Below are 23,027 nucleotides of genomic sequence, written 5' to 3'. Positions count from 1 at the left end.
TATATTTGTTGTCTATGCATGGTGTAGCTACCATATATTTGTCTATGCATGTTTATAAATATAATCAGATTTTTTTAATCACAGAAGGTGTTTGTGAATATAGAATATGTAGATAATAGTTTATTGCAGATTATTTGCATATGAGGCAGTTGGGTTTATTGCCTCAGATACCGCTGACAAATAACCACAGGAAACCAAGCTGGAGGAAAGGCCACAACTTTATTAATAGCAAACAATTGGTAGGGTTGGCACCAAGCATGAGGTCAGGATCTGTGAAATCAAACAACCCCATGTTTGTCTGATTAGCGAAAACCTGGTACCCGCCAGGCATTGGGATGACCTAGGGGCTAAGGAACACCACTTGACCGCAACTCTGCCATGCGTTCACATATTCGCTAAGCCCCAAGTCACCGGGAGGCATCCTCGCGTTATGGCCCCCGCAATGGCCATATGCCTGCCCTATTCGCCCCCGGGTCCCGTCTGACTCCAAAACCAGAGCTCCGTAGCCCTGGTACCACATCGTGCAGATCCTGGCCTATGCTGCCGACTCCAAGTTGTGACAAAAAAAACCCATGAACCAAGCGGTGGGTGGGTGGGAGAATCACTCCGTTGCCTCCTCCCTTCCTACTTGGCTCCGAACCCCTCAGAGCCAAGCGCCGACTGAGAGCCGGAGCCAGCCGCGCGGCCTTATATAGGCCCCGGCTCCGCCCCCAGGTCACCTGATCCAGGAGACTCCTCCTCCCGGGCAACTGATCAATGAGCTGCCCTGGAGGACTGGAACTCCCGGATCATAGAGCCCGGCCCCTAGAGCGTCACAGGGCGGAAGCAACTCCACTTCCGCCCTGCACACCAATAAGGGGCCGGGGCAAGCCCCAGAGGCCTCTGGGGCTTGTAGTTTGTTGCCGCTTCTAGCGGCAAAGCGGCCTGCCTGTCCAGCCGGGCAGCCGCTTTTTAAAGCTGTATGGAGTGTAGACCCAAAATGAGAAATGTGGGTGGCAAAGAACATTACATTGATTTTATTACTCTATTTCAATAGGAATTCAGTGAAAAATTAGAACTTTGTAAAATGTATAACAGCTATGGGGGATAGATGAATAGTCTCAACATTATGATAGATGTATCATAAGTCTATTATTAAATGTTGACCTCATTGTTTTGAATGTTGTGATGCTTAGTCTCTTTCTAGCATCTACTGTAATTAAATTAATATAAATCTGTTATTGTTGTTTTTTACATGGATAGAATGAAGATTATTGGAGAATTCTGATCTGAATGAATACCAAAAGCTGGTTCACGATACAGCTTTGGCTATCAGTGTGTGTGTTGGTTGTGGTGTGTGATTGTCAATGTTCAGGCACCTTAGAAAGCCAATCTATACTGAAAATGAATTTGGTTCTTTTTTTATTTTGGTCTTCTATGCACTTCCCCTCAGTGGATGGAATTATGAAAAATCTGACAGTTTATTTCATAATTTCTTGTGCTTTTGCCTTTTTCATGCAAAAGTTATTTCAAAAATAATTTTTGTGCAGAAACCATTGCTTTTGACATACAATAAAAAACTGTATAAAAGCTACTGAAAATGAGAACAAAAAGGCGCTGCTCTTTCATTCTATCTGATCTACCTATCTGTTCTGTTTACCTCATAGTACCTGAAATGGTGAGAACAATTTCAAACGACAAAGCCAGATAGCTTTGCCTGGGGTATTCAGTGTCAATTCACAGGATCAGCTTTCTACATGGGATGCATTGGTTATACAGTATGTATAATATGAAAACAGTAAGAGTTTAGAACATTATAAAATAGTTGTGTCATTGCTTCATGATAAGGTGAGCCATGTTTTCCATGCCATTGTTGTGCCCACTTTTGGCAGCCTTCTGTTAGTGTGATATTTTCAAGGTATATACAACTCCCTTGTTTGAAACAGCTCCATTGGTTGCCATTCTGTTTCCAGGCACATTTGAAAGTGCTGAGCATGACTGATAAAACCCTCTGCAGCTGGTTCTGTCCTATAGAAAGGGCCATATCTTTCTATATGAGTTTCCCTGGGCTCTAGAATCTTCAAAGCAGGCCATTCAGAGTCACATGTGGTGGAAACATAGGGAAGGGCTTCTACGTATCTGCTTCCAAGCTTTGAAACATCTTTTTCAAGGAGGCTGGGATGGCTCTCTTCCGGCTGTCATTCTGTCAACAAATGAAAACTTTTTTATTTAAGAAGTTGGTTGTAACAACTTTTAAATCGCTTGTCTTTTATGGATTTGTTCTAAATAGTTTTAACTCTGTGGTACTCTTTAACAATACTTTTGGTTTGTTTTTACTTTTGTCTTTCTATGTGCTATTTGCATTTCTTTTAATTTTTATAAGCTACCTAAGTCTCAATTTTGCGGAAATAGGGCTAACTTTCTTATCATAGTAGCATCAAATTGAACTTAAGAAATCAAATATTAAAATATAACAAATGAATAATACTTAGATTAATAACACAATCCACCTGGTGAATAAACAATTATGGAGTTTATCACATGGAGGTCTTTCCATATGGTAAACGTCACGCAAGCACCGCCCAAATGTCACGCAAGCGGGATAAATCATTAATAAGAAAAGCACTCCAGAAGGCTCCCCTGGTTACGAGTGCATGACGGGAACGGAGCGGGAACCACGATTATACTTCCATAGCGCTATGGGGATCACACCCATGGTGCTTGCGTGACATTTAGGCGGCACTTGCATGACATTTACCACATGGAAGGACCTCTGTGTGATAAACTGCTATCAGTTTTGCTTATGACAACTATGTAAATTTAGTATGTACTTTTAAATCCACGTTACAAATAATGGACTGAAATTTGCTGGTCAATGAACATTTATTCCAAAATAAAATTGTTATCCTTGGAATACTACGGGATCAACTATCCCTGGAAATAAAAAACATTCAGAGAACTCTTGCCTGAACTGAAATTTCAAATAGATACTTTCTGGCCCAGTGCCCAGGCCCTTAACTAGTAGCTGATAATGGAGTTGCCTTAGATACCATTTTAGACATTTTTAGGCTGCTTTGTGTGCAAGAATTCATTTTGTTGGCACTTTTCTGATTCAGACATGGCCAGAGGGAACAGTGGCAGCACTGACAGATGTAGCCTGTGCTCCAGGAGACTTGCTGAACATAGCAAAGGATCACTAGGCGTGAATATGGCTAGTGGCTAGTAAAGCATTGCCTTTTAGAAGCAGAGTGCCAAAACTGGCAGGTATCCTGATCTTGGTGCCAAGTGGTCTTGCCCAGCTCTTGGCAATGTCTGCCTCTTTTCCAGGTCATTTCATTTCAGCATTCAGATGGATTGTCTGATTTCTTTTTAATTCTCTAATTCTTGAAATGGATGTATCTCTAAAGTACTAAAGAAAAAGACTGAAAAGGGGGGAAAACAGCTTCCTAATACCTTAACTGTACTTCATAAATTGATGATTTTAATAATGTGCCAACAGCAGCAGTTTGAAGTAACTCAGCAAGTAAAAAGGTCACTATAGCCATAAGTTACCCTGGCATTTGATCAGTGAACTCTTTTTGGAAAGACTCTAAGTCTCATTATTCACTGCTTATACATTCACTTGAGATATAAAAAGACTTTTTATTGTAATGAAAGAACTCCCACAATTAGCTAGAAGGCAACTATCTATCTTTTTAAAATGCTCAGTTCAGGGAAGACCTCAAATTTGAAGCATCAGTAGAGGATGAATTGTTATGACAGTGATAAGTGGCCCATTCCTATGGCTATGCTAGTTGTTGCTCTATGGCTTGTAGGATTTTTCTTTTCTTTCTTTGCAGAGATGCTTTTGATGAAGTGCTGGAGCCTATAAATAACATGCAAGCAGTGAACTGAATCATTTATTGTAGAGACATTGAAAAATGTCTAATTAAGTCTAATGTCGCTTTAAGAGCAGTCAACAGTGCAGTCCTGCAATAAGAACTCTGTGGCTTATCTTAAAATGCTGTGTTGAACATAGAACAAAAGGAATGGAAAGTTTACAAGATAACAATCACTCGAATTTTCTCATCCCCCCCCCCTTTATCTTAAAAATATTGCTGTATGTCACAGATTTCCTAGTAGCTATACAGACTATTACCAAGCAAAATAAAGCATTTTAGCTTCATAATAATTGAACAAGAAATTCTAATTATGTTAAATAATAACTTCATATATTTTATGTGTATTACAGCTAGCTGAATCCATACCACCATAAGGCAGAATTACAATAATTAAAAATCAGTTGGTCAATATAACATGCAATTTGCATATTAAATACACTCCAGGCTCATTAACCCATCATCTGGGAAAGCCTCGAATTTGGGTTATTATGTGATATATGCAGACTCTGCATGTATTCCAGTTTCCCATTTTGTTTGGTGACAGCATGATGGTTCTGCTATATAGTCAGATACAACAACCTTCTCTGAATAATGGATGTGTTGCCGTTGTTTCATTCTATGTGGTAAACAGCACATATGTCTTCATAGATATCATCATAGCTAATAGAAGAGATTGGGAAAAATCATTAATAAATTCAATCACCTTTTAGTTCATAGACCCCCAATGTGGCTGAATTCCATAGGTTTCCTGAATGACATTTAACTACACTAAGGGGCTGTACAGACAGTCCCAAAGGAGCAGCATTCTGCCACCCCTTTCAGCACCAGTTTGGGGCTGCATCAACCGCATGCCATGGCCCTGATTTGGTAGTTTGCTGACCCAAAAAGAGCCAGAAAAATGCCGCTCCTTTTTAAAATTGGAAAAGAAACTGCTTTTGCTGCTGTGCCAGTGGCTTTTCGCCATTTCTTCAGTACAGTGTGTATAAATGCTGTGCAGCAGAAATGGTGTGATGCTGCCTGCCATCTAGGTGGGTGGGTGGCATGACGCCGCCATTGGGGTGGAGTCGGGGCAGCTGGCATGTGGTCACCAAGCCCTTACTCCACCTCAATGCTGGCATTTCTTGGCAGTCTATAGAGGCCCTAACAAATTAATTATTTTGGGGTTTTAGAATTTGTTAGAAAGTAATGTAGCACAGGGAACTCATGCACTGTAGTGGTTTGAGTGCTGGACTATGACTCTGGAGATCAGGTTCAATTCCCTGCTCAACCATGGAAACTGACAGAGTGACCTTGGGCAAGACAGAGTCAGCCTCAGAAAACCCTGTGATAGGTTCACCTTAGGGTCTACATAAGTCAGAAACTAACTTGAAGTCACAGAGCAACGGCAGAAATATACTACACTCTTTGCCAGATTCAGCAGAATAGGAAAGCCTCAGGAGAATAGCAGTTAAGAATGGAGGTAATGCATCACATAGCTTTATACTTGCCCACTAGGGTTTTCAATCTCTCTATCACATTGTGGGTTTTATAAACAAGAAACTTATGAGGGCTTGCCTGGAATGGAATGTTTAGGGGGTGATTTGTTTGATCAGTAGGAAGTATTTATGCTGCCATGGCCCTGACAAAAGGTCAGGCCCTTGAAATCTGGCTAGTTTCTATCTTACCTATTGGTCTGTATGAAGGTTGTTGGAGTCTTAGTTGATGAGGGTGTATGCATTACCCTTTCAATCCTCCCCTCGTTTTTACTGATTTTATCCTGTTATTTCTTTGGATGAGTTGCAAAAAATCCCTTTGTATTCTTTTAAGTTAATATTTAATTATTATTATTATACCCCACTCTTCATCCACAAAGGCTCCCCGAGCAGTTTACAGATTGTTAATTTGACAGTTCCCTGCCCTCAGCCTTACAATCTAAATAAGACAAGACACATAAGGAAAATGGAATGACATTGTGGGAGGAGATTAAGTCCAGTAGATAGTGTCAATTTGGATAGAGCAAAGACCTTTCATCTGACTGTATTATTCACATAGTACTTGGTACTTAGATCAGTAAAGTGAAAGGTTTGTCTTTTCTCCCACCCTTAACATCTTCCTTCTGCCAGTCCTTACCCCATTGTGTTTTCACTCACTCCTTGCCAGTGGCAGCTGTTGGCTCCCATATCAGTGGGTTGTGAATGCACTCCAGCTTTTAATCCATCCTTTAAGGTTTTTTTTTCCTATGGTGGTGAACTATATTCCTAGACCCTGAACAGATAGTCCAGGAGAGCATGGACTGGTACTCACCCAGGTTGGTTAACAGGCTGACGTGAGGATGGGTGGGTGTTTACATGCTTGTGCCCTTGCTGGCCCGGAGACTTGCTACCAGCACATGCTCCATACCTTTCTGCGCTGTCATTCCTACTAAAAGCCGTTGCTGTGCCTGAAACAGAAACAGGGCACTTGGCTGCACCCCTGTGGCCAGACACCCCATTTTCTTGTCAGATGTGGTGAGAGAGGGCTTTCTAGTAGGAGTGACAGTACAGAAAGGTAAGGAGCGCATGGGAGCCATTTAAATAGCCACAGATTTTCCAGACAACTCCATCGCAAACAAGGGGTCAAAATGACCTGTATTAAGGGCTGTTTAACCCACGATCAACCCAGATTTACCAGATCCATATCCAGTCTGCCAAGAGAACATGAGCTTTTTGTTCTGTGCACACAGCCCACTGAATAGATTCAGAACCCAGGATAGCTCCTTTAAAGCTACTCCAAAACTGGAATGGTTTTACTGATAATATCTCACTGATATGAGAGCCACAGGTCACTAATGTTCCTTGCTTCAGGCATCACATGCTTTGAGTGGTTTGATCAGTTTGGAACTGTTAGTTTGTATACCAAAGATTCAGCAAGCTACACCTATGCTTTCCACATTTTTATCCAGAACATCCCCTTATATTCAGTGAGCTTTATTCTCAGGTAGGTGGGTATTTCTAACAAGTATATTTTTCCCAGGTAAGGTGAGATAAGAAGTAAGAAGTCAGGAGGTTTTAGGAGTTTGCCACTGCCCCTTGCCTCCAAAAGTGATAGCAAGCATATTCTGCTAGTTCTGAAACCTCTAGGTGTGCCTCTTAAAGAGGCAGTACACATTTTTAATAGCAAATGTGAACTAGTGAATTAGGATATTGAACTAGAGAACTAGATGAACTATAGAATTAGGATATTTACATGAGGAAAGTTTGCAAACAAATATGCAAAAATACAAGGAGTTCAAAGCCAGGGAATCAGTTTTATCCATTTTGCATAGATAGCACCATACTCTGCTGTTTTCTGCCATATATTTCTGGGCATAATCTTCTTTTCCATTCTTCATGTTTTCAGATTTTTTTCTCCTCACTGATAACTAGCTGATCTGTTTTTTGCTAATCCCATATTTTACTAATCCATTGGTACCTAGTTCTATTGAGAATAGCACTAGTAATGATGAGAGACAGTTCGATTATAGTCAAGTAAAACACATGAGAGAATTCAGTGTCAGAAATAAAACATCATTCCTTCATGTAGTGTTTCCATATTATCCAGTTGGCTGGTTACTTCATGCAGAATTCGTATGAATGCTTTTAATCATAAAAGCCTCCCCTCATATAACAAAGTAGCTATTAATAAATATGATGGTGCTTGTTCATATTCTTATTATTAGCACTGATAATATTAGTGATTACCTTTGTCAGGTAATCATTATGTTCTGCTTAACATTTTCATGAAACTATGGAAGGGTTGTTGTGTGCCTTCAAGTGATTTCTGACTTGTTGTGCCTTGTGCTATCATAGGTTTTCTTGGTTAAGATGTGTTCTGCCATTGCCTTCCCCTTAGGAAACTCAAACACAACATCTTTGCCTGTGAGTTTCATGGTCAAGGAGATCAAAGCCTGGTCTCCAGATTTGCTGTCTAACACTCAAACCACCAAAGTGGGTACTTCCCCAAAAAAGCTATTACTGTGCAAACCAACCTGTTTCATTTAGGGATTTTTCATGCAAGTGGGAAGCCAGATGACTGGGGCTGCTGCCACACTGTAGAATTAATGCAGTGTCCTTTAATTCTCATGGCTCCATCCTATGGAATCCTGGGATTTGTAGTTTGTTGTATCACCAGAGCTTTCTGGTAAAGAAGGCTAAATATATCACAAAACTACAAATCCCAGAAATCCATAGTACGTATTGTGTTATGGCGGTTTAAATAGTATCAAACTGCATTAATTCTGTATTGTAGTTTCAGCCAGTGTCTACAATTGTAGTTTTTCTTGCCCAGCTTTTTTAAAATTTCTATTAAACAAAAACCTGTTAAAGAGGAAAAGATGGAAGAGCTACACAGAGTCTCTTGATCAGTAATGCTACAAATTGTCAATCTGGAAGGCCTGGTGATGTTAGTTTTATTTTTAAAGATAATCACCTTCTTAGCTATGAGTGGCTGGAATCTCACACTGGAAGGCATGCGGAACATATCATAGGACTACCTTATATTGCATGAATTTGTTCATGCTTTGTGTGCCTCTTTGGCAAGTTACAATACCACCGCCTAATTTCCTTGACAATATAGGCTGCTAGTTATCACAGAAGATGGCTATTCTGTTGTAGTGCTCAAGCTGTGAAATATTCTCTTTATTGAGATTCTTCTGATCCTCACTGTGGGGTCTTCTTGTCACCGGTTTTTCATTTCCCTAGACCTTTCAAGGACATTGTTTAGATCTTTCTAATCTCTCCCTCCCTCCCTCCCTCCCTCCCTCTCGTATTTGCTTATATTGATCCTATTGATACACATTCATTCCTTTTATGTTCTATTTTTAAATTGGGGGAGGGTCTTTGTACCCTATTGATAGAATAGAGTAGCAACACCTGTAATAAATAATGAAAATAAACAAAGAATGTCCTTTGTAAAAAGGAAATTTCCTTTCCTAGCAATAGGCAAGGCCAGTAATAGCAGAAAGAAAAAAAATAAAGAAAGGGAAAGAAGGAGAGAGAAAAGAAAAGAAAGATCTGCTAAGGCTATCCTGAGTTTGACATTCTAACTCTTAACTGCTGGGATGTCACTGGATAACCATTTTATTTGCCATTGTTTATCTAATCTCTATAACCCCCCTCCTTTTCCCCCTGTGCTTCATTTCACAAATTTGCATGTATTCTTGGCAAAGATGTGGGGTAGTCAATGACTGCCTTTGGAAAATGGCAGTCTGCCAATGTCAGTCAGTTATTTGAGCTAGCATGTGTATGTGTTTGCATCAAAGACAAAAAAACACACTCCTGTTTCCTTGTTTTCTGATATTGATAAATGTATGCACGTGGCTGGGTTTAGAGAGATAATCAAAGGGGGATGGCTCCCTTCCAGCTCACAGCCACCAGTCACTCTGGGGAAGTTTTTGACAAGTGGCCCAGATTTCACAGTTTATCCAAAAGGCAAAGAGTGTTCATTAAACAGAAGCATTATTAAACAAGGCAGTGATATGTTTTCTATGTGAAGAGATAGTTCTTTACTTAACATGCACAAGTTGCTTATGGATTAATTAGCCCATCTGGTCCAACAAATATTTTCCAACATCTTCTGTGAGATCAAAGTGACTAACAGCAGAAGCCAATTACATTTATATCCCACATTTATGCCCATGGAACTCAACTTTGGTGTATGTAGAATTTCTGTCTAGGCACTGACTTAGCACTTTACCATAAAATGCTTTCATGTTTCTATTGCATTCTTTTGGGGGAAATGTGAAAGCAATGTTTTATAAAGCAAGGACTGAGATATATTATTGTCAGAGATACTGCATCATCAGATCTGGATATTCCCAGAATGCTCCCAGATTGACATATCCTTCACCACCAATCTCTTACTGCACTGCACTTCATTGTTGTGTCCTTTCAGGTCATTTCCAACTTAATAACATATCACAAAGTTTTCTTGGCAAAAATTATTCAGAGCCAGTTTGTCTTTGCCTTCCTGTGAGACTGAATGTGATTTGTCCAAGGACAGGTCAACCAGTGGCCAAATGGGAATTTGAACCTTGGTCTCCATACTGGACTAACCTTGTTGTCCAACACTCAGACATTCATTGCCTAACTTTAAGTAATGGTTCAAATTCAGAGAGATAAAATGACCCAAAGAATAAACGATCAATTAATCAAATTCAAAACTATAAAATAATGCAATGTTAAACTGTGGTCAAAATGCCAAGTGTTTAAAATAGTTGGATTAACCATAAAAGAAGATGAAAACCCAGCCTAGATCTAACAGCTCAGCTTGAAGCAGGTGGAAAGAGTGGGATTGAAGCTGGGATTTAATTTAATTTTATAAAGAAAATTACTTTCTTCTCACTTACATGAGGACATTATGAGACATATAAGGCTTTGGATATCCCAAAGATTCAAGAAAAAGTGTTTGCCTGTAAAATCCAAGGCTTTTGAAGTACCCAGATTAATTCCAGCTCATTTGTGGGGAAATGATGCTGAAGAGTATTGAAATGACTGAAGCCATCAAGTGCCTGTACTTGATCTTGTATTTTGAATGTGATAATCTCATGACTTTCAGTAATTGTTCAGCAACCAGGTATAATTCTCCCTTAGAAACTGAATGGAACCAGAGCTGGGAAAAGCCATGTTTGGACTGCAATGCTCAGAATATCTCAGCCAGAATGACTCCTCACTGGGCTATTCTAGAGGGCAGTAGTCCAAACATAAATTTTCCAAGATCAGAATAGGACTTGTCTTATTATGTACTTCTGTTCAAATTATAATTATAATTATTAAGCCTCCCACAGCCCATATGTTGTATGCATGCCTACAGAAGCATAAAAAACAACTTCATTTATATACTGCTTCATACTGAACTAACAGTGTCTAAGCGGTTTACAACTGTAAGTTAATAAAGGTTTGTACTACCCTGCATCAGATGTAAAACTAGCTTCTGGCACTAAAAGAAAATGATTGGGATAAAGATTTCTACCAGCATCTTCAGTTTCATATCCTATTCTGTGTTCTGTTGATGAAAAGGTGTAGCTCAAGATATTGTTTTTCTTTTGTTTCCTTGATACCTGGTTTTACTATTTTAAAAGGAATTTGCTATTGATATAATCTATTATATTGCATTATTAATTTACAAGGCATTAAACCTTTTACTTTTTAGATGTACAAATATTAAAAGTTGTTGTCAGTTTGTGTCTGCAGATCTTTAATACCCATTCGTATCCACCAGATTTATGACAAATGTGAACTTCTAATTATTATTCTTCCATTGCTTTCTAATTACAGCAGGATAATCTTTTGGGAGTCACACGATGTATTTTAGTTATTGCACTGGTTATTGCAATGTTTTGTTTTTATTTTATCACATTTTTCCATTTCTTCTTGCTTTGGTTGCATAGGAGTGTTATGTAAAGTGATCCGATAAATGTTATCATGTTAATCATAATATGTACAACTTTCTGTATTTTCTTTTAACACTAGATAACTTTTTTTTTGTCTTAGGTCAATGGGAAAGATCTCTCCAAAGCCACCCATGAAGAGGCAGTAGAAGCATTTCGTAATGCAAAAGAGCCCATTGTAGTTCAGGTTCTACGAAGAGCACCTCTTATTAAAACATATGGAAGCACACAAGATGTTCGGCTCATAGATGCTAGCACTCAGACAGATATTACGTTTGAGCACATTATGGCACTGGCCAAGCTAAGGCCAACCACACCACCAGTACCTGACATCTGTCCTTTCTTGCTTTCTGACAGGTATGGTATATTCTGCTACAGAACTAGCAAATCATTTTTCAGTATTAAAGAAAAATAAAGTAGTAAAAAGTATTAAAAGAAAAAAAATCTACCAATATCCAGAAATCTAGGAGATCTATACGTCAAATTCTTTTGTCTGTCTTCTTTCTTATCCCAAGGTAAATTTCTTGAGATAATATATGTTTTTTTATTTGTACTTTACAAGAGCATTCTGAGTAATTATTACTGTTTCTACCATACACTTTTACTACATTAGGCCTGCTGCACTCTGCATAATATCGCTATAAAATATTCCTACAGCACTGAGGCATTTGATTAGCCACTGCGAGGAACAGGTTGCTGGACTAGATGAACCTCTGTATGTTAATAGAACTGGTTCTTTTTGTTTTGTTCTTTCAAGAAATGAATAATAGAACCATAGATTTGGAAAGGACCACAAGGGTGATCTAGTCCAACCTCCTGCTATGCAGGATTACACCATCAAAGCACTCCTGACAGAATGCTATCCAACCTCTGCTTAAAAACCTCCAAAGAAGAAAACGCCACTGGCCTCCAAGGGATTGTGTTCTACTGTCAAACAGCTCTTTTTGTCAGGATGTTCTTCCTAATGTTGAGGTGGAATCTCTTTTCCTGTAATGTTTCTGCAAAGTAACAGAATGGTTAAATGGAAATTGGATGAAGTATTCATTTTCTTGTTGAGGTGATGTAAGCACATAGGTGCACTTTGGTAAATTCTAGGGATATGAGGAGTAGCCTTAAGCTGCCCACAGTGTCAGGATTTGGAGTCTGGGTACAGTATCTTGTACGTTGTATTGTGAGTTGTCTTGGGTCTCACACTAAGAGAAAGGCAGGATAATAACATAAAATAATAAATAAATAAAAATAAAACCTTTGGTCTGATCCATCACAGCTCTTCTTGTGTTCTTAGCAAACCTATGTTGTAAACAGATTCTCAGGATCTGCAGCCAGCACTGCCCAGGGCAGTAACTTTTCTGGCCTACTGCTTTCACAGAGTTATCATCCAGAAAGTAACATGTTCAAGGTCTGTTCCCCTCTTGTGTAAAAGAAAATGTTTATAACAATACAGGTGCTAGGTGTCTGTGTTCTGGTGTCTTATTGGATAAGTTACTTCTGGCATTTCTAGTCTAGTTTGTTGTCTTTTCGTGTTCCAGGCAACAGTGCCATCTCAAGCCAGAGATACCATCCTGAACTCCCAGTTTTATAAATATCAGCAGTAGGCAAGCAAAACTGTTTCAAATTCATTCGCACATAGGTACACAAAAATCAGTTGGCCTTCCTTGTCTTTTGAAGTATTATTGAAGTTCAGTGTCACATTTTTGTCCAACCTCTTCTTCTGAATTTTAGCACTTAAAGATGTTTCTCTCAAGGCATTTTAAGTAGCATTTATACATTAAAAAATAGTGAACAGGTTTGGAAAATATGGTAACAAGTGCCTAATATGTGTTTATTGTCTTATTTAACTCTCCATAGCTGCCACTCTCTTCACCCAGTTGAGCATGAATTTTATGAAGGAAATGAGTATCTTTCCAGTCTGCCTGGTGATGCAGATAGAACTGAGGACTTCGAGTATGAGGTAAGACAGTTGGACCCACCGCAACCCTAAAACACACTTGTGATATTTGTCTACTTTCTTTTCAGATGTCTTTGAAAATGTAATGGGAGAAAAATAATAGCAATACTTATTAAAAGTAACACTTGTCCAGGTTCTCAAACTTCAAAGGGTCTGGAAACATATACATGAGAGCAAGAATATGATGTGTGTGTGTGTGTGTGTGAGAGAGAGAGAGAGAGAGAGAGCTCATGAGACAGTTTAAAGCACACTTTGATTCTGAATTCCTGGTACCAAATTGTGTGAGTTTTCAACAGAACAATCCTATACATACTCTTCCTTCATTACATGTAGTGAGTGTTACTCTCAGATAAGTTGTTATAAGGTTACAGAGGTTGTGTTGCTCATTTTCAAAGGTCTGGGAGGCAGAAATATTCTCCTGGTTTCGCTCTCATTTGTAGCTTGATCTTGTAAAAATGGATTTAATTCCTCCTAGATCAAGGATCAAACTTGAAAATGTGAGTTTCTTTGTCTCATTCTTTTCTATTATATTTTCCTGAATATAGTGCAATGGGAACAAATTGTATGCAGCACCATAAATATCTCTCTATTGTGTATTTATTATATCTGTTGAAAGTGTCTCTAGGAACTATTGGAAAACTGTGATATATCATTTCTTCAACTAATAGTACACTTTTACTAATGTTTCCCCTTTGTTAGATTTTCATTTCAGAACTGAAAGATCCTCTGTATTTGAAAGTCATTAGATTTTTTTAAAAAAATCTTTCTTTTAGCACAGTGCCAAAAGAGCAAGTGTGCTCTTTTATGAATAGAATCTAGTCATGCTTTGTATGGATTTAAAGTACAAAAGGATTTTTAAAAAATATATATCATTAAACAGCCTCCATTCACTTGGGATTAGTGGGAAATTCAAAATCCCTCTCCCTCTCCCTCCCTTATATTTGGTCTCTCTTCAAAATATGTAATAAAGCCTTTCTTGATATTTCTAAATCATGCAGACTGGCTATGACTTTGATAAATAGGAAATGGGTCTCTTTCAGTGTACTGTGAATACTTTTCTCACATACAGTTCTTTAGGGAAGACTCGGTAAGCCCACAGTTCTTCTCTAAAACAAAGGAAAAGGGATAATGTTGGTTTACCAAAGCTTATCCAGCATAAAATATTATTTCTTCTTTGAATAAACGGTTAAAAGACTGCAAAGATATTGTAAAACCTGGTTTTCCAAGAACCAAAAAAATGCTTCCAAATTCTTGTTTAATATTATGCTACCTGTTTACTAAGTAAATAGCTATGAGAGAGCATATGCCTATAAAATCACTCATGTGACCAAAACCTTTTGACTAATGCTCATAGAAGCCCAAACTCTAATATAAAACAAAACAAAACAAAACAAAATGGACAAGTTGTTTTTTTCCCCTTTTAATGAGAGTATCAATGATACATTAAAAATACAGTCAGACCAATCAGACTGTATAAACACAGAGAGAGATTAGTACAGTGGGAATTGTGTCCTTTTTATGATTGTTATTAATCCATAATAATGGCCATCTTAAGTATTGTGACAATGGTAAATGATCAGGTAGGCTTTCAGGACCCTGTAATCTCGACTAATCACTCTATCCTAGTAATTAATTTGCCGTCAGCTATGATTTAATAGCCCAAAGCAAATACGGTAAGTGATTAAAATGAAGCATGTTTTACATTAAATTTAAATAGGAAAAAAGCTGTCTGATTTGCAGGAGGAAAATAAGAGGGGTTTTTTTCATAGAAGTGAATAGTCTCTCTTGTTTGGCAAATCAGGACAGGGAAGGCAAAAAATAAAGGAGGAGGAGAAGGAAAGGAGAAAAGAAAGAGGGATAGCTTTTCAGAAACACATCACTTTACATATAAAAATAGACATACTACCCTACACAAATCTGTTGGTTTTGATTATGATGATGAGGATGAGGATGATATCCTGCCTTTGGAACCCAGAGTTTAACCCTAGGACTCAAAGTGTCTTTGCTGTTGTATTATGCCTTCAAGTCCTATCTGACTTATGGCTACCCTAAGGAAAACCTATCATGGGGTTTTCTTGGCAATATTTGTTCAAAGATTTGCCATTGCCTTCTCCTGAGGCTGAGAGCATGTGACTTGCCCAAGGTCATCTAGTGGATTTCAAGCCAAATGGGGAATCAAACCCTGATCTCCAGAATCACAGTCCAACATTCAAACCATTATGCCACACTGGCTTTCACAACGGGACTTACAAAATTAAAACAAGCACAGATAAAATTCCACTCATTCAGATATAAAAAACTTATAATGTATGTAAACTATAAATAGAATTTATAGCAATTTAAGGGACATATCCAGTAAAATGAGGGTGCATCTACATTGTACAACAAAGGGTACATCTACATTGCAGAAATAGTGTAGTTTGACACCACTTTAACTGCCACAGCACCATTATATAGAATCCTGGGATTTGTAGTTTTGTGAGGCACCCTTTGGCAGAGAAGGCCAAAGACCTTGTAGAACTACAAATCCCAGTATCCCATAGAATGAAGCTACAGCAGTTAAAGTGGTGTCAAACTGCATTATTTCTTCAGTGCAGATGTTTCCCAAATACCAACAATACATCACCTTATTAAAAGGCTTTCTCCTTTATCAGTTAGGCCCTTTCCAGACTGGCAAAAAGCACCGGCCTGTGGGCAGGGTGAGGGCTGAGTGTCCCCACACTCAAAGCCCCCACTGTGCTGCCTGGGCACCATCTTGGTGCGTGCCTGTTCAGACGTTCCCAAACAGCACTGCGCCTAAGAGGTGTCATCAAGCCATGTAGCGGCAGTTGTGGTGCCTTTGGGAGCACAAAAAGGAGCCATTTTTTCAGGCTCCTTTTTGTGCTCTATGGAGGCCGGATTGGTGCCACGGCATGCAGTTGCCACGGCACCAATCCAGGGCATAAGGGGGTGGCGACTCATCACCCCTTCCTGCCCATCTGTAGAGTTCTGAAAGAACTGTTGAAGCAAACAAACAAAAAGTTTTCCTGCCTTTGGAAGAACACTAAGGAGGGAACCAATCTTCTCTGAAGATGCCAGCCACAGATGCTGGTGAAACGTCAGAAAGAAACTCTCCTAGAACATGGCCACATAGCCCGAAAACCCCACAAAAACTATGAACCAATCTAGCTTTTTGAGTTCCAGAAATTGGCAGGAGTCACCAAGTAGGCCTTCTTCCAGTTTTCTCACTATATCCATATATGACTGTGAAGGTGATGGAATGAAGAAATTGGCCTCCCCTGAAGGTCTTGGCACAGGTAGGGTATACAGGATAATATGGTCATTCAGATAATGTGGACCTGAACCATGTATGGCTGTATAGGTCTAACCAGCATTGTGAAACAGATTTGTAGCTAGTGGAACTGTTGTATCAAGGAAGCTGTATGCTCCTTATAATTTGCCCCAGCTGAAGCTTTTTAAACCAGCTGAAGTCTTCAAATGCCCGTCAAAGGTAGGATGTTTTGGCTCCAGGTTATTTGAAGGTCCTTATCTCCCTTTATGAGCCCATTAGAGTGCTAAGATTTAATGGAGAGGTCCTTTTCTCTGTCCTCCGTCTTCTCAGGCTCATTTGGTGGGAACAGGAGAGGGATCCTTCTCAGTGGCTGCTCCCAACCTTTGGAACTCCCTCTCTAGATATGCCAGAATGACCTTGCCATTGCTTTCCTTTCATTGGCAGATTAAAACTTTTTTGTGCCCTCAGGCTTTTATAGACTTAGGGCCTAAACACACCGGCCAAAAGTGTGGTGGAGTCTCCTTCTTAGGAGGTCTTTAAGCAGAGGCTGGATGGCCATTTGTCGGGGATGCTTTGATTGAGATTTCCTGAATGACAGGGGGTTGGACTGGATGGCCCTTGTGGTCTCTTCCAACTCTACGATTCTATGATTCTATGATCAGGGAGAGTGCAACTTCATCAAGCACAGGCTGAATCCCTATTTTCTGATCTGCTTTCAACTCACCAGGCACATCTCTGTTTTGTCTAAGTTAAGCTTTGGTTTGGTCACTGTCATCCAGTCCATTATTGACGACAAGCACCAGTTTATAACTAAAACAGCTTCCTTGGACTGAGGTGGACAGGAGAAATAGAGTTGGGTGTTATCACCATATTAATGGCACTGCTCTCCAAAATGCCAGACAACTTCTCCCAACTGTGTCATTTATTTGTTACATAGTGTGGAGGACAGAATTGAGCCATGAGGGACACCATAGACCAACATTCAAGGGGTTGACCAGGAAGGAATGGAACCATGTTGAACAAAGTGGCTCAAAAGGTTGATCCTGAAAAGGTCCTGAAGTTCCATGACCAACATGGTCACACATCATGTCCCGTTCATTACACAGTTGTGCTGTGCAACCAAAGTTGTCTCTTACCCTTATATAGTTTTTAAACCAGTTTGAAATGTATCTAGATAATCCATCTCATCCAGATACCATTGGACTTGAGAGGTCATCACACATTCCAGTTCTTCTGGAGTGTTGGAAACTAACCAGTAGATTGGAAATCAGGGATGGCTTTTTCAACAATGGTCTTATAATGTTATCCTTTGGGCATAATAGACCTCTGTCTTGTTTTTAGCAAGCCATTGGCCAGTCACATTACCTCATCCCCCTTTCCTTTTTAATAAGCCAAAAAGAACAAGGATCTAACACACATGTGGTAGCTTTCATCTGTCCAGGAATTCTGTCTACATCTTCAGTCTGGATTTCCAGTTCTTGTGATCAAAGATCAGTGGACATGCTATTGGGCATAGATTGACATTTATGGGGGTTGTAGTTTAAAACATCTGCACAGTTTGCATGTCTCTAGGTTTAGAATATGTAGACATAATTGCTCAAAGATCTGTTGACATAAACACTGGATGAAACTCTCATCTGCAGGGAAAATAGAAATGAAGGAATATCATCGTTCTTTTTTAAAGGTAATTTTCAAGCTGTGATTCAGAAGATGCATAAAAGCTTTGGGGGTGAAGAAAGAGTTACTTTAAGTGTTCTTATCCTAACATTACTCAGAGTAAGGCGGCTGCATCAGGCATCTGATACGAGAGAGTAGGAAGAAATACCTAGCCTGCTGGCTTATTCTTCAAAGCCTAAGTTTGCCTGCCACCCTCAACTGCAGTAGATGATGCTGTTCCTTCATCAGGATGAAAATAAGATACAGTTGCCAAACTATGGAATGGAAGGAGTAGGGTCATCATTCTGTATATCTCAGGGAGCAAAATGGCTTTAGCCAACCCTGCTTATGGTTGTCTCTGGTTTCATTCACTGATCTAAAATTTGACATTCATACAGAATTGGGGTGGGGAGGCAACATGCTGCTGTAGTCAGTCTCTCAAAGCAGTTGAGATCTAACTGTAAATGTAACTTGTAGAACAAGCAAATCATCCCATTCTAACAAGTTATTCATGACAGTGACACTAATGGAGCAAGCACATTATATCACTTCAGTGTATTCATGACAGTGATGCTAACCGAAAAATTAGCTATTTCTAAATGATTCAAAACACTGTCCTTCTCACTTTTGTTGGTGGATATAGAGTCTGTTCCATACAACCCATTTAGAGCCTTTCGCAAAAGCTTATGATGGATCCAATAGACTGTAACAGATCTGTCTATCTTGGGAATGCATATTTAGAGTCTTTTCAACACATGGCTGATTTGCCCACCAGACCAAGTCAGATTTGTCTATCTTGTCAAGGCATATTTAAGGACTTTTTAAACACAAGGGTTTACTAAACCGATAGCCTGTAACAGCTCCCTTCAGTGCTCTGATAGCCTCTAACCAACCTTTTCTAAACATTAGCTTCAGTTTTGCAATCATGACTATACTTCATGCATGCCTAAAAACCTAAAAAGTTTCTGTCCTTTCCATCCTCAGTATATATTGTTCCACAGGGCCTGTCAAACCAACCAACATGCCCAATAACCAAACCTTCATTACATGATCGGAGCTGTCATTCAACCCAGCCACAAAGTACCATACACATTAAAGCTGCAAAAGAAACTTATGTGTTCCATTAGTGAAGTTTACCTTTGAGTAGACATCTGAAGGATCACACAGTAACTTATTTAACTGAAATATTCCAGAAGTTCTGAAACCCACTCTTTTAATTCTTTAAAGACAATAGACCACATGAAATGTGAACTGGATTCATCAGGAAGGTTTTTAAACAAAAAGTTTAGACATCTATAAATAACACTATTTCCCTCGAGATTTCCTGCTTCTGTCTTGAACTTCTTTTACTGGATTAATCTTAATCTTTTTGACACAGAGCTTGGATCATTATGTTTGAATAATATTTATTTGATAATGCTAAGTAGTTGAAATTGGAAAATTAATTCACTACCATTACCTGAAATAGTTCAGATCAGGTGGCCTCTGTCAGTTAAGCCATTGATTAAAACAATAGTATTGGGCTAGACAGTGAAATATACAGAGAGGAGCATTGAAATTGTCACCATTGACCTTGGAAAGCAGATTTTGTTACTCACCTGTTCAAAGGGTTTTTTTGTTGTTCTTGCTGTTGTTGGTGATGGAGGTTGCCTCCCTTCACCTAGAATTTTTCCCTACATAGACTGCAAATCCCATAATAAGACTTGGATTGGTGGGAGTCCAACACTTTTGTTGCCCCCTACAAGTATATGCAGAAATTAATTTAAATGAGCGATAGCAGGAGACATCGGTACACAGAGGTGAGGAAAGAGGCTCTTGCTGTGTGCACTCCCGGCATAAATTGATCCATATTTTCCCAGTCCTCCTTTCCATCTTAAACATCCCTGAATAGAGGCTGTTTCCAAAACTTGGAACATTGGGTTTGAAAATTATTTTGATACTGTTAAATGTAAGCAACTGGAATGTTAGTTCACTTCCACAAACAACAAATGAAAACATTTAATTTGTTGAGTTATCTTTAATTGAATAATTGATTAAGCATTAGTATTGGGGGCCAGGCCATGAGATTTACAGAGTATGGCATGGAGATTGTCATACTCTGTTCATCTCTTCGAAGGAGCCTTTTTTTATTGCTACCTTTAAAAGGACTCTTTATCCTTTTAAAGTTTCTTTCCTCCCCTCTAGAATTCTTCCTCATGAAAGCTGTCATTTGCCTTCAAGTTGTTTCTGACTTATGGTGACCTAAGGTGAACCTGCCTTGGGATTTATTAGCAAAAATTTGTTCAGAAGGGGTTTGCTATTGCCTTCTTCTCAGGCTGAGAGACTTGCTTCAGGTCACCAGTGGGTCACTCACTCTTCAAATGCTTTCAATGGCGGGATACACACCGCCATATAGTATGTATTGTATACGTCCTAGAGTTAGGAAGGGGCGGTGCTTCCGCACCCCCCTAACCCTAGTACGTATACAATACATACAAGATGGCGGCGCCCCTTCCACATGGGCGCCGCCATCTTTACGTACTGGACGCATAGCGTCCAGACGTGTCGCGGCGCCTATGACGTCGCAAATGCGCCAGCAGCGCTTCGCGACGTCATCAGTGCACCGCAAGAAGAAGCTCCGAAATGGAGCTTCTTTTTTGCTCCGTGCGGGAGCAAATGGTGCCGGCGGGGAAGCGCCGCAAAGCAGCGGTTTGTATCCCGCCTTTATTAAAGGTTAATAAGATGTTGTTCTTTCAGTAAGAGGAGGCTGATCCACCACAAATACAGGAATAAGTGGATAGCTACAAAGATAGGTCAGTGAATCATGAGTAAAGAATCCTTAATCTGAAGCTTTTGAGGCTCTCTGAGCAAATGCAGAATACTCTTCTGCACAACTGAATCACATCCAGGGAATGGTAGTTTATTCTGGCTCTAGAACTCTCTGACAGAGGCTGCTTCTTGTCTCACAAAATTGCAGTTCCCAGAATCCCCTAGCATTGAGCCAGGGCAGTTAAAGAGGTCTCAAACCGGATTATTTCTGCAACATGTTTTGGACCATAATAGATTTGTTCATGAACAGAAAAAAGGTTGTTTTTGGTATCATATAGAATATTGTCAAGAGATACCGTACTAGATATGTATTTGAAATTTAAACACTTATAATTTTTCCATTCGTTCCATTCATTCATTCCAGGGCTTCAGGGTCAACTTAGACTGGTGTTCTCCTGAGGTCGCTAAAACGAGTACCCAGTTTGTTGGGAGCAGTTAGCTTACACATTGTAAACTGCTTAGAAACTGCTTAGTTTAGTATGAAGTGGTACAGAAATGTGGCTGCTATTGCTATGCTATATTACAGTCACACAATTTAATAATGGGAAATTGTAATAAAATCTAGCCAAGATCCATTTATATTTTGGAATCCAGTGCCAACTGTATGGGACTCTGTTCATCTTCCCTTCCTGCTGCAAATCTTGAAGGTATCAAAAACTCATTGTATTTCTCACTTCAGTTACAGCAGAAATCAGTAAAAAAAAATTCCATTAGTGCTTTGCCATAGCACACAACCACAATTTAAGAAAAGAATGGCCAATATTTGAACATCATTTCTACCTTGTTATTTGAATTTCCATACATCATATAAAGTTTTTCTGATGTCATGTACCATCTGGTCATTACTTTGAAGCATTTCCCCCATTCACATGTGTATAATGAAAAATCTTGCCTTGTCTATTAGACATCAAAAATTATGTGTTCTCTTAAGTCTTGCCCTCAATTTGATATGTGATTCTTTATATGTCCTCAAAGTTATATTTGAATAACATTTTTTATTAATTTGGCAGGAGATATTTCCTGCCCTAAGAGATATTTATATTAAAAAGCATGCTATTTCTTAAGAATGATTTACTTTCTCTCATTTTCTTATAGTATTCTCATAATGGAATAACTCCATAACTTGGAAAATCATTAACCAAGCATATGGCGCTTTAAATAAGTGGTCACATCTACGAATATCTTAATGTTTCTGATCTTTTTTTAGGCTGTGCATCTTTGTTAAAATCCAAAATCTATATAACTCCTGCAATAGGAATTTTTAAAGATCATTGTTTTTTTCTTTATATACCTCACATTATAATCTGGTTATAAATGATGAAGTGCCATTTTACATATTTTCCTCTCATTATTTTATTTATTTGATTAAAATATTTTATAATCCAACCATCTTCATTTTTTGCCATTGGCTTTTCGCATATTCTCTCATGCTAGAGACAAAGACAAAAGGGCATTAGCCAGCACTAACTGCCTATCTACCTGCCATGTTTCCAGCCAACTTACCTCTTCACCAATCGTGGGGTTGTTTTAATTCCAATCAGTGTTTTTGTTACTCTGAAGTTAAGGCCATTAGTCATTCCAGAATCTCATTGTCAATTTCTTGGGAAGACCATCAAGTCTTTGTTGCAGTGCAAGATAACACACCCGTGAAAGCTAAGAAATTAGATATAAATATCAGCCTCAGACATAGACTCTTCATGCACTGTGTGCACAGACAGTCTTCCACACACTGTGTTATTTAACATAATCAAAAGAGCAGATAATCTAACAGTGATCCTCCAAAAAGCAGCTCCCTCAGAGGTCAGAAACGAGACACACAGCATCAGTAACATGCCTGAGTGCTTCGTTGGAATTGCAGAGAAAGCGACTTTTGCCAGTGGCAGCAGTAGTGCCAATCAGCACAGAAGGATGTGTATGTAGACATCCATTCAGCATTGTTAGGGAATGCTCTGGCTTTTGCTACCAAATCCAGATCAAAAGGTGAGGGTTTTTACACCAGTTTAATGGGAGGGGGAATAGGACATATTTAGTGCAGAACTGGCCTCACATCATGAAGACAGTTCACACTGGAATCTGGGATTTAGCCCTGCATCATGTAAA

General features: G+C 39.1%; 1 protein-coding gene across 1 annotated transcript in view; it reads left to right on the top strand.

The window, feature by feature from the left end:
* LOC149312252 (PDZ domain-containing RING finger protein 4-like) overlaps window positions 1–23,027 on the top strand; it is a 145,962-nt gene that overhangs the window by 80,264 nt on the left and 42,671 nt on the right. Inside the window, exons 2-3 of the mRNA XM_089526830.1 lie at window positions 11,348–11,601; window positions 13,093–13,195. Of these exons, the coding sequence (XP_089382956.1) occupies window positions 11,348–11,601; window positions 13,093–13,195 (357 nt within the window). The remainder of the gene's footprint in view (window positions 1–11,347; window positions 11,602–13,092; window positions 13,196–23,027) is intronic.

The sequence above is a fragment of the Sceloporus occidentalis genome, unplaced genomic scaffold, assembly GCF_023333645.1.
Source record: "Sceloporus occidentalis isolate IW3139 unplaced genomic scaffold, rSceOcc1.0.p SCAF_5, whole genome shotgun sequence".
Taxonomy (NCBI): Eukaryota; Metazoa; Chordata; class Lepidosauria; order Squamata; family Phrynosomatidae; genus Sceloporus; species Sceloporus occidentalis.
Note: the sequence above shows the minus strand (reverse complement) of the source record. Positions and strands in the feature narration are given on the sequence as shown.